Source organism: Macaca thibetana, chromosome 8 (assembly GCF_024542745.1).
Source record: "Macaca thibetana thibetana isolate TM-01 chromosome 8, ASM2454274v1, whole genome shotgun sequence".
NCBI classification, from domain to species: domain Eukaryota; kingdom Metazoa; phylum Chordata; class Mammalia; order Primates; family Cercopithecidae; genus Macaca; species Macaca thibetana.
The window spans coordinates 70,959,722-70,972,286 of NC_065585.1; the positions used below are offsets into that span (position 1 = coordinate 70,959,722).

The 12,565-nt window shown below is 43.1% G+C and overlaps 1 protein-coding gene across 3 annotated transcripts in view; it reads left to right on the forward strand.

Annotated features, from left to right (window-relative positions):
* Nucleotides 1-483: 483 nt before the first annotated feature.
* UBE2W (ubiquitin conjugating enzyme E2 W) overlaps nucleotides 484-12,565 on the forward strand; it is a 77,654-nt gene continuing 65,572 nt past the window's right edge. The window contains exons 1-2 of one of the 3 annotated variants that reach the window (XM_050802320.1): nucleotides 524-585; nucleotides 9,440-9,472. In XM_050802320.1, the coding sequence (XP_050658277.1) occupies nucleotides 571-585; nucleotides 9,440-9,472 (48 nt within the window). In that variant the 5' untranslated portion in view covers nucleotides 524-570. Of the gene's footprint in view, nucleotides 586-9,439; nucleotides 9,473-12,565 lie in introns of all 3 variants that reach the window. The other 2 variants (XM_050802318.1, XM_050802319.1) reach the window with 2 other exon arrangements.

Below are 12,565 nucleotides of genomic sequence, written 5' to 3' on the forward strand. Positions count from 1 at the left end.
CGTTGTACAAGGAAACCTATGTCTCTCTTCCCCAGATTAAGAATACAAGAAGCTTTCCAGGTCTACAAGGACCAGAAAGCAGCTGCGCGGGAAGTTTCATGGGGCCCCAAGGCTCTCAGAGTGGGCTTGACGGTATGGAAAACACATCCCAAGAGAAAAATCTGTGAACCGCACAGCTGTGTTTGGAAAACCAAAACGAAATAGAAAAAAATCTGAGCTGATCCGGACGGCATCAGGATTACGCGGTACACAAGAAGAAAACAACCGTAGCCGGGTCAAAACTGGAGCCGTGTCTCCTCAGTAACCAGAGTAAACGGAAGACCGACGCGGGAGCGGCGAGCCGGACTGAGGCCGAAGGTACTCGGAGCGCCATTTACCACGTCCTCGCCCCGCCCCCTAGCCCCTCCTCCCGTCCGCCCTGCGCGCCAGCCAATCCCCTCGCGCCATCACCTTCCCATCGTAGGCCCCGCCTCCGCGCCCGGGATGTTGAGCCCCCGCGGCGTGACGCGAGCACGGCAGCTCCTCCCCCTGCGTCTCTGGCCTCGCCGGTCTTGGGGGGATGGTTCCATCATGGCGTCAATGCAGGTGAGAGGAGTTTGCTGCATCTGGGCGGGCCAGGGAGCCGCCGAGAGAGTGCCAGCGTTCGGGCGGGGGTGGCGTCCGCGATTCGGGGACACCCGGGCGGGTTCGGGATCGGCCCGGGTGGCTTGTTTTCCTTCAGCTCAGGGCGTCGGGGGAGGGGTAAGAGGCGGCGAGAGACGTTGGGGGGGTGCGGTATCCGTCGGTCGAAGCGGACACCAGCCGGCCGGGAAGTTGAGTGATAAAGGAGGCTTGCAGGAGAAAGAGCGAAGTCTGGTGTTGGCAGCCTCAGAATCGGCTCCCCGCACACACACACACACACGGCCACTGCCAGTCTGCTGCCCGCCAGTCCCAGGGTTGCCTTTACCCCCGCTGTCCCTGGCCCGACGGAAACAGCTGCGCCCGCGGTTGTTGCCGGGGCAGGGGCGGCGAGGGGCTGAGTGTGGGGGAGCCGAGAAGGCGTCTCCGGAGAAGGCGACTGGCTGCGGACGGCGCTTAGCGGCCTCTGCGCCGGCCTCCCACGCCGGGCCCCCCAGACTGCTTGGCCCCGTCTCTCTCTTCTTCCCTTTGACTCTTAATCCTGTGCCCGTGGGTATCCTCTCTTTCCATCAGCCTCGGCATTCTCGCGGACATTACTTCAGCAGTCCAGTGTCTCCTCCTCTCGAAGCTGCCCCGAGTCCACTGCCTGATGGGCGATCTCCCGAGAGCCAAGTCCTCAGCCCCCTGAAACCTTTCGGGATAGCTCGCCCTTTATTTTGTTTCCCCCTACAAGGCCCCACCCTTGCGGTCGCGATAAGGCTATACATCTCTTTGCCCTTATTCGCAGACCTTTAGTGGAACCTTAGTTTGGTAGGAGGCGTTTGTTAACCTGTGCCACATCCACCCGACTTAGCAAGGCGTGGTTTTCTGGCTTTCCAACTTAATTTACTCCTTTTTCCCGAATTCAGGGAGTTGCGGGTTTTTTGTGTTTTTGTTTTCAGGCAAAGATGGCAACCACAATTGTAGTTTTGTAGAGATTGGCTGCGTTATCTATAGCCTGCATTTAATTCATAGGTGAAGACTAGCGGTATCAAAGACATTGGAAGAGAAAGTAGAACACTCAATAGGAGTGTCAGCTGAATACTCTTTAGCGTTTTAATAATATCCCCTTGGGTAAAGAGACCACGTTTTCTTAGAAGTGTTTTTTGCTTTTGTTTCTGAAAGAAGCAAGTCTCTGTTCCTCCTCCATTTTTTTTTTCTTTTCTCTGCTAAAAGTGTTTTTCTTCCCTTTTCTGCAACTTCTTCCTCTTTTGTACAAATATATCTTTGCTTCACATTTACTCCTGTGCTTTTATGTTATTCCTCTTTCAACCTGTTTTCCTTACAATATTCTCTTTACTTTTGCTTCTCCCTCTGGACTTGCCTGCAGAACAGAAAAGTTTTATGTAACATTTCTAGTTGAAGAGATGTCACGAATGGTGCAGGGAAAAAAACAGAAACAATTTCAGGAAACATTATACTTTACACTAGTCCCCCAGAGACGTTAGAGAAGTTTCGTCATTTGAGGCCAAGAAAAGGAACTGTGGAATGCTAGTTGAACAGTAGATGCAATAGGCTACATGACCACTTAAAGATTTTTATCTGTTTTAAGATTAAAGCATTTTTTATGACAAGTTTAAGATTATCTGTATTAAGATTAAAACATTATTTGAGAGTAAAAATTAAGATTAAAATCCACAACACTTGTGATAATATTTGACAAGAGAACGTAGTGTGCCATCTGGTTAGATTTAGTATCTGGAAAAGGCAGATTTGTTTGTAAGAGAAAGGTTGGTAATGTTGAACTTTACATGGTGTCTTTTTTTTTTTTTTTTTTTTTTTTTTTGAGACGGAGTTTAGCTCTTGTTGTCCAGGCTGGAGTGCAGTGGGGGCGATCTCGGCTCACCGCAGCCTCCGCCTCCCGGGTTCAAGTGATTCTCCTGCCTCAGCCTCCCGAGTGGCTGGGATTACAGGCATTGGCCATCACGCCCAGCTAATTTTGTATTTTTAGTAGAGACAGGAGTTTCTCCATGTTGGTCAAGCTGGACTTGAACCCCCGACCTCAGGTGATCCGCCCACTTCGGCCTCCCAAAGTGCTGGGATTACAGGTGTGAGCCACCGTGCCCGGCCTACATGATGTCTTAAGCAATGGAAACAAACACTTGATTGATAGTGCAATAGTGCATTTTTCTGTGCCCTAAGTATTACCTCAGACTGTCTTACCACTCTTTGAAGTTTTTCCTTCACCTTATTCCATCTAAATCTTATCACTCTCTATTCTTCTGTGTTTTCTGGTTAGAGGAATGGAAAATGGATGCTTAACTCTTTTTATTAAAGTAAAAAGTCTTTTCCTTTTGTTTGTATTTTAAAATATCTAGTGCAGATTTTCTGGTAGTATCTTTAAGAATATTTAAATATGTATAAGTCAGGCTTTTTGAAAGACAGCCCTACTTTCTGTGTGGTTATTCTGTATCTTTGTTGTACAGAATTTATATCCTGACTATCTTAATGGCAACATCTGGCTCTTTTAAGACAACTAGATTATACATAAATCTTCAATCAAATTATCAAATTTGTTTAATCACTGAGCCAGTTACGTTTTGGGGGCCCTCTGTGTGTCAGACACTTATCTAGGTGCCGCGGTTATAGCAATGAACAAAAGCGAACAAGATTTTTGCCCTCATGGATTTAATAATAAATAGTCTGGTAAGAAGAGACAGATAATAACAGCATATTTAAGTTAATTGTTTTTTGTTTTTTGTGTTGAGATGGAGTCTCGCTGTGTCGCCCATTCTGGAGTGTAGTGGTGCAGTCACGGCTCACTGCAACCTCTGCTCCCAGGGTTCTAGCAATTCTCCTACTTAGCCTCCTGAGTAGCTGGGATTACGGGTGCTGGCCACCACGACCAGGTAATTTTTTTGCGTTTTTCGTGGAGACTGGGTTTCGCTATGCTGGCCAGGCTGGTCTTGAACTCCTGACCTCAAGTGATCCTCTCGCTTCGGCCTCCCAAAGTGCTAGGATTACAGGTGTGAGCCACTGCACCTGGCCAAGTGTGTTATTATATTAGAAGGTGATAGTGCAGTGGAGAAAAAACATGGAAGGCTAGGAAATTGATCATTTGGGGATTTCGATTAGGAAAAAATAAACTGTAACATGGAATGACCATGTCCTTACTCAAAAAGCTTTTAGTAGATTTCTTTATCTTATCCACACCAGGTGTTGCTGCTGCTGAAGAAGTTACTTAAGCTGTAAGAGGAACTGTATTTTTTTTTATGCCATGTTATACACATGTAACATGGGATTTCATTACCTGATAAAAATTAAATAGTCTTTAGGATCAATGCAGTAAAACAAGTAAGACTTTGAATTTCTTTTGGAGAGTATGTATTTAAAGTTGAGCTAGTAACTGCTTTAATGTATTCTGTCAGTGCGTCTCAACCATCTTTTAGGTTCTGTCCACATAGAAAGTAAGTTTCGAATAGTACACTAAAGTAGATGATGAGATTGGGAGGCTAGAAGCACCTGGCAGCAGCTCCTCATGAAACTCCTGGGATGGGAGATCAATATCCTGGCACACCTGTAAATGCTGGAGACGCTCTGCTCCCTAAAATTGCTAGAGTTCTGCCATATACAATTCAAGATAGTGGTTTTCAGACTTACGTGATCCCTTTGAGGCATCTTTACTCGTTTTTTTTTTCTTTTCCTTCCTATTGTTTCTTCCTAGAAAAAAGTAATGTATCACTAAGTAAGATTACAGTTAAATTACATTTTAAAAAACCTTGTCTTTTTTGGAGACGGTCTCACTGTGTCACCCAGACTGGAGTGCAGTGGCGCAGTCTCAGCGTGCTGCAGTTTCAACCTCCCTGGGCTTAAGTGATCCTTCCATCTCAGCCTCCTGAGTAGCTGTGACTACGGGTTTTTGTGTTTTGTAGAGACAGGTTTCACCGTGTTGCCCAGGCTGGTCTGGAACTCCTGCGCTCAAGCAGTCACCTGCCTCGGCCTCCCCAAATCCTGGGATTACAGGCGTGAGCCAATGTGCCCAGCCTTAAGAAATCATTCTTAAGAGGATGTTGTATTTGTGGTGATACCTAAAATTGACAGGAGTTAAACAGATCTACATTTAATTTTGGTAATTCTAAAAATCTTTTTTTTCGAGACGGAGTCTCGCTCTGTCGCCCAGGCTGGAGTGCAGTGGCACGATCTTGGCTCACTGCAAGCTCCGCCTCCCAGGTTCACCGCATTCTCCTGCCTCAGCCTCCCGAGCAGCAGCTGAGACTACAGGTGCCCGCCACCACGCCCGGCTAATTTTTTTGTATTTTTAGTGGAGATAGGGTTTCACTGTGTTCGCCAGGATGGTCTTGATCTGCTGACCTCGTGATCTGCCATCTCGGCCTCCCAAAGTGTTGGGATTACAGGCGTGAGCCACTGCGCCCTAAAAATCTTAAAATATTACGTGGAAAGTTTCTTGTAGCAAATTTTTAGTTTTAGCATTTTAGGGACTCTGATTATTTGGTAGAAACTTTTACCCCCAAACTACAGAAGCATTATTTTATTGAAGTGAATTTTTATGTGATTCTAAACATTTTTGAAAGTATAGCAGTATTGAGGTATTTTCTCAGGTGAATCCTTAAATTGTATTTTTTTTTGTTAAATGCTTTTTAAAAAAATTTTATAACCTTTTTTTCTTTCCTGTGGATTAATGTTATGAAATACCTGACCTCCTGGATATAATTTCTGATTTTAGAATTTAACTGCTTCAGACTTCTCCTGAGTTAGCAATTTTAACATATACCCTATATACTTTTCTAATTTGACATTCTAGAATTTTTTTTTTTTTTTTTTGAGACAGAGTCTCGCCCCGTCGTCCATGCTGGAGTGCAGTGGCATGATCTGGGCTCACTGCAAGCTCCGCCTCCCAGGTTTATGCCATTCTCCTGCCTCAGCCTCCTGAGTAGTGGGACCACAGGTGTGCGCCACCACCCCTGGCCGATTTTTTTTGTCTGTTTGTATTTTTTTTTTTTTAGTAGAAATGGGGTTTCACCGTGTTAGCCAGGATGGTCCTGATCTCCTGACCTCGTGATCTGCCTTCCTCGGCCTCCCAAAGTGCTGGGATTACAGGAGTGAGCCACTGTGCCCGGCCAGAATTGTTAATTTTAGATACAGCCTCCTGTTACGTTGTGTCTTAAGATCTTAGAAAGTCAGTGCATAGTAGTTGATGTTTGTCAACTCTAAAAACAGTGATATAATTGAGAGAAATGGTCAATTGAATTACCCTTGTGAATTTTCTGCCTTTACTTCCTCTCTTACCTAGCTAGGTCTTAGACTATTAACTGTCAATTTGGCGGGATGGAAGGAGGTTGAGATTTAATAACAGGAGATAAAGTATGAATGTGTGCTTGTTTTCAGACTTAGAAATAATACATTATTTTGGATTATTCACAACTTTTAACATTTTTTCTCAAACAGGGTCTCACTCTGTCACCCAGGCTGGAGTGCAGTGACATGGTCTTGGCTTACTGCACCCTTGTCCTCCCAGGCTCAGGTGATCCTCCCACTTCAGACGCCCAAGCAGCTGGGACCAGACACACCACCATGCCTGGCTAATTTTTGTATTTTTTGTAGAGGTGGGTTTTTGCCCTGTTGCTCAAGTTGGCCTTGAACTCCGGGACTCAGCCATCTGTCCATCTTGGCCTCCTGAAGTGCTGGGATTATGACAGGATGAGCCATTGCCCCCCAGCCCACAGCTCTTTACTCAAATAATTGGCTATAGTGATTTAGAGAGATGGAATATGGACCCTTATGACATTACTGTTACAGAATTCATGTTGCCTTGACGATACCATATCTGTTTATTGATGTCATTATGAAAGGGTTACAACATAATGAAAAGTTAGAAAATAGGCTGGACATGGTAGCTCAAGCCTGTAATCCCAGCACGTTGGGAGGCGGAGTTGGGCGGATCACCTGAGGTCAGGAGATCGAGACCAGCCCGGCCAACATGGTGAAACCTAGTCTCTACTAAAAATACAAAAAAAATTAGCCAGGCATGGTAGAGCACATCTGTAATCCCAGCTATTTGGAGGCTGAGGCAGGAGAATCCCTTGAGCCCAGGAGGTGGAGACGCCTGGCAGTGAGCCGAGATCATGTCACTGCACTCCAGCCTGGGTGACAGAGTGAGACTCCGGCTCAAAAAAAAAAAAAAAGGGAAAAAGGATTATCTTTGAACAGTAAAAAATTACCATTATAATTTTACTCAGTACACAAGTATACACATGATGAGAACATCTTTTTAAAATCTGATATATAAAGTAACCTTGTATTATAAACTCAGGAATATTTCTTATTTTCTTAGCTATAAAAACTATAAATAGTTTAGTAAATGCTTAATTCTTGACTGAAAAGTTACATAATTACACCAATGATTTCTCTATGATGCCAAACTGTGTTCATTGCTTACACCTTCAGAGCATCAACAGATTTCAGAGCTTAGTTTCTAATCCTAGCTTCACTACTCAGTTACTATGTAATTTTGAGTAAGTCACTTTCCAAATAAGTACATACTTACCAGAAGTTACTGCTACTTCTCTATTAGAATGAAATTAGGTTAGTTGACTTCCTCTTTTATAAAGAATATGAAGATACTATGAAGAACATTAAACTTAAGGCAAACACATGCAGCAAGAAAATAAGCCACTTTTTTGGTGCATTATATAAATATGAATTTTAAATTATCCCTTTATAGGTACTGAAGCTTACTATTATAGAATTGCTTAATAGACTGACCTAAAATAGAATTAAACTAAAAGAATTTGCTATTTAGGAATGCTTTTTGAAGTGTTAAGTAATGGACAAATATTTACTGTAGTCACTATGTGCACATTAAAGAGATAGAGGGAAAGTATTTTTTCCTGCCTTCATGAAGCAGGAAATCTAAAGCAGAAAGTAATGTCAGATTATCCTTGAAGGCTGGCCACCACGCCTGGCCTTCAAAGATAATCTTCATTATCAAGGAGAATTTTTAAGGTGGGGTGATCCCAGCGTGGGACAAAAATTAGCTGGCTGTGGTGGCACATGCCTGTGGTCCCAGCTACTTGGGGAGCTGAGGTGGGAGGCACCTGAGCTCAGGGAGTTTGAGGCTGCAGCGAGCCAGGATTGTGCCACTGTACTTCAGCGTGGGTAACAGAGTGAGACCCTGTCTCAAAAAATTTATGTAAAAATAATAAGGTACCACTGCACTCCAGCATGGGCGACAGAGTGAGACCCTGTCTCAAAAAATATATATAAAAATAAAATATAAAGTGGGATGATCTGGGATCTCTCTGAAAATATAGTTCTCCTTAGTATTTACCTAAATTGAGCATTTGTTAGATGAATTTTATTCCATCTTTATGTCATTGCTGTCTGCTTCATTATGAGTAGTATCTGCAAAATACTTGTTCATGTTTGTCAGGTATTAAAATGTCCTCATTTGAAAGCCTTTATTTGTGAATGTAGTTCTTGGATCACCAAGAAACAGTGCATGGTTTTGAGCTGTTTTATTCTAAGAAAAGACTCTACTTTCATTTAGCAGCTTTGGTAAAACTTCATTAGAGATAAAGAACGCAGGCTCTATAATCAAAAGACCCAGATTCAAGTCCTGTTTCACTACTTTTTAAAAAGCTATATTGCACAAAAATCAGTATGGAGTGTAGTGGGTAAGACAAAAACAGATTAGCAGATAGGTAATCATATAAAACTGTGTTTTTTTGTTTATCTTACCCAAACTTGTTTTCTATAGTATTTCCCCCGTTGGTATATGGGCAACCTCATTCCATTTGCTCAGCCAGAAACCTTGGGTTCATTCTACCCTACAGTCAAACCATTAGCAAATCATTAGCAAATTTCTATCTGCTCTGCTTTCAAAATATATCCGGAATTCAACTGTTTTTTTGAATTCCTGATGTAAATACAGTTGACATCCTCATTTCTTGCCTAGATTATATTAGCAGTGTCATACTGGTTTTGCTACTTCTGCCCTCATCTGTTTACTTATCCCTTTAGATTCCCAATAGATTCTTTCAAAACAAAAGTCATGTCATTTCACTCATAATCCTACTGTGGCTTCCCTCTCTTCCTCAGAATATAATCCAAATTTCATGTTATGGCCTAGGAGGCCTTAACCTTTCCCAGGTACTCTTGTCTCTGTAGCCTTATTGGCCTTCTTGCTACTCCTGCTTGTTATTTTCTCTATTTGGAATGCTCTTCTCACACATCTGGATGGCTTTTTTTTTTTTTTTTCACTCAGAGCTTTGTTCAAATATCTCTCTCTCTCTCTCTCTCTCTCTCTCTCTATATATATATATAAAGAGAGCCCTTTCTGACCACCCAATATAAAATAGCTCTCCCATCCCAGCACTAATAATTTCCTTTACCTTGATAAATTCTTCATACCTTTGGCTATTATTTATTAATTAGCTTATTTACTATTTTCTTGGATGTAACCTAGTGCCTGACATGTAGGAGGGTTCAGTAAATGTCGAATAAATGAATAAGTAAGCACAGCTTTTGGAATCAGATAACCATGGGTTTGATTTCTAGTTTTGTTGCTTAATAGCTGTGTAACCTCCCACCCCCCAAACATAAAATAGGAATGATAAAAACAAATAGGTTATTTCATTTCCTAGATCTTTGGAATTGGTGAGTTACCTTTTAATGCTATACGCTTCCCATTTTAAGCCAACTCTACTAGATGCTTTTTTTTTTTTTTTTTTTCTGGTTTCTAGTCCCTGCACTAGCTATCAATGGAAAAAATAGATTTCCTTTATGAACATGTGTTACATGAGGTCTTTCTTTGTATTTTCAGACCACAGGAAGGAGGGTGGAAGTATGGTTTCCAGTAAGTGTGTGTTTTTTGCCAATCCTCTTCAAAACTTGAGAATTAGTCAAATAAAATTGTGAGCTTTTAACATCCTTTTAATGCACATTTTTTCTTCTAATCAAAATATCCACGTATCATAAAACTTACCCTTTTAAAGTGTACAATTCAGTGGTTTTTAATATATTCAGAACCATCACTGCTGTTTGCAGAACATTTTCATCACCCCAGAAAGAAAGTCCTTATCCATTAGCAGTCACTCCCTATTTCCCCCTTTTCCCAGTATCTGGAAACCACTCATCTATTTTTCGTCTCTGGATTGGTCTATTCTGGTTATTTTGTGAGTGGAATTATATATAATCTTTTGTGCCTGGCTTCTTTCACTTAGCTGTTTGTTTGAGACAGGTGAGACAGGGTCTCATTTTGTCGCCCAGGCTGGAGTGCAGTGACACCATAGGCTCACTGCAACCTCTGCCTCCTGTGTTCAAGCGATCCTCCTGCCTCAGCCTCCCTAGTAGCTGGTACTACAGGCATGCACCACCATACTCGGCTAATTTTTGTAGTCCCCCCCCGCCCCGCCCCCGAGACAGAGTCTTGCTGTGTCTCCCAGATTGGAGTGCAGTGGCACCATCTCAGCTCACTGCAGCCTCTGCCTCCCAGGTTTAAGCGATTCTTTTTCCTCAGCCTCCCGAGTAGCTGGGACTGCAGGCATGAGCCACCATGTCTGGCTATACTTTTTTTGGAATTTTTAGTAAGACGTGGTTTCACGATGTTGGCCAATCTGGTCTCTTAACTCCTGACCTCAAGAGATCCACCTGTCTCGGCCTCTTAAAGTGCTGGGATTACAGGTGTGAGCCATTGTGCCCAGCTAATTTTTGTATTTTTATAGAGACAAGGTTTCACCATGTTGGCCAGGCTGGTCTCGAACTCCTAGACCTCGTGATCTGCCCGCCTCAGCCTCCCAAAGTGCTGGGATTACAGGCATGAGCCACTGTGCCCAGCTAAGTTTTGTATTTTTGTAGAGACGGGGTTTCACCATGTTGGCCAGGCTGGTCTCGAGCTCCTAGACCTCATGATCCGCCTGCCTCGGCCTCCCAAGGTGCTGGGATTGCAGGCGTGAGCCACTGCGCCTGGCCTTAAAAAAATTTTTGTATAGACAGTTTCACTGTGTTGCCCAGGCTGATTTTGAAACTTCCAGTCTCAGCAGCCCTTCTCCCTGGGCTTCCCAAAGTGTTGCAGTTACTGGCCTGAGCCACCATGCCCAGTTCATAATGTTTCTGAGGTTCATCCATGTTGTATCTTGTATGAATACTTCATTCCTTTTTGTAGCCAAATAATGGCCCATTTTTTGGTTATACCACAGTTAATCCATTCACCAGTTATTTAAATATCAGATATTTGGGTTTCCTGTTTTCATTCGTCAATGGATTAATTGACAGTTTGGATTGTTTCCCCTTTTTAGTTAGTATGAATAATGCTGTGAACATATATGTACAAGTTTTTATGTCGGCTTGTGTTTTAATTTGTTTGTGTTATATACCTTGCATGTAGGAGGACCTCAATAAATGTTGAACGAATGGGTCATACAGTAACTGTGTTTAAACTTTCTAAGTCTGTAGAGAAAGAACAATGATTTTTCTCCTGTACTCGCCCACAACACTTGATTCTCTTTTTCTGACACCAGATATGTGGGGTTTTTTTTTTTTTCACACCAAGCAGTTTTTCAATACCAGCTTGGTATTCTATAATTCATTTCTAGCACTAACCAGAGTTAAGGGTTCAGTCTCACAGGACTGGCCCCCACTTTAGACACCAGTCACAAGTTGTGAGTTCCCAGGTTACCCACAACTTGTGTCCGACTTGGCTACAAATTGGAGGTTCCCACAACCCCCTTCTTGGGTTCATTAATTTGCTAGATCAGCTCACAGAAATCAGGGAAGACAGTATACTCACAATTGCCAATGTATTACAAAGGATATTGTAAAGGATACAATTCAACAGCCAGATGAAGCTATGCATATGTGAGGTTTGTAAGGGTCATGAACCCAGAAGCCTTTGGCCCCATGGAGTATGTGGCTATGTTCTTACTCACCAATTCAAAAGCTCTCCAAACTCTGTTTTCGGGTTTTTATGAGGCTTCGTTACTTATGCACAATTGATGAAATCATTGGCTATTGGTGTTCGATTCAACCCTGAGCCCCTCCCTTCTTCCCCAAAGATTTGTGGGGTGGGGCTGAATGTTTCCACCCTCTAATCACATGGTTGGTTCCTTTGGCTGCCAGTCCCCATTCTGAGGCTCTCCAGGAACCCCCAGCCACCAGTCATGGTATTAACATATAAAAAAGATTCCAAGGGTTTTAGGAGCTAGATGAAGACCAAATACGTATTTCTTGTTGTAAATCACAATACCACACTAAGGAATTGCCAAACTTTTCCACAGCAAGTGCAGCATTATGCATTCCTGTGAGCAGGGTGCAAGAACTCCAGTTCCTATGTTTGGCCAGTGTTTATTATGGTGGTTTTTTGATGATGGCATCCTAGTGTGAAGTGGCATCTCATTATGGTTTTGGTTTGCATTTCACTAATGACTAATGATGTATTAAGTGTCTTTTCTTGTGCTTATTGGTATTTCGGTGGAGAAATATTCAAATTTTTTGCCCATTAAAATTTTTTTGTTGTTGAGACGGGGCCTCACTCTGTCACTCACGCTGAAGTGGCTGTGGCATGATCTTGGCTCACTGAAACCTTCACCTCCCAGGTTCAAGCGATTCTCCTGCCTCAGCCTCCTGAGTAGCTGGGAATACAGGCATGTGCTACCGTGCCCAGCTAATTTTTTTTTTTGTTTGTTTTTTGAGACAGAGTCTCGCCTCGCCCTGTCGCCAGGCTGGAGTACAGTGGCACGATCTTGGCTCACTGCAGCCGCTGCCTCCCGGGTTCAAGTGATTCTCCTGCTTCAGCCTTCCGAGTAGCTGGGATTACAGGTGTGCGCCACCACGCCTGGCTAATTTTTGTAGTTTTAGTAGAGATGGGGTTTCACCTTGTTGGCCAGGATAGTCTCAATCTCTTGACCTCGTGATCCGTCCACCTCAGTCTCCCAAAGTGCTGGGATTGCAG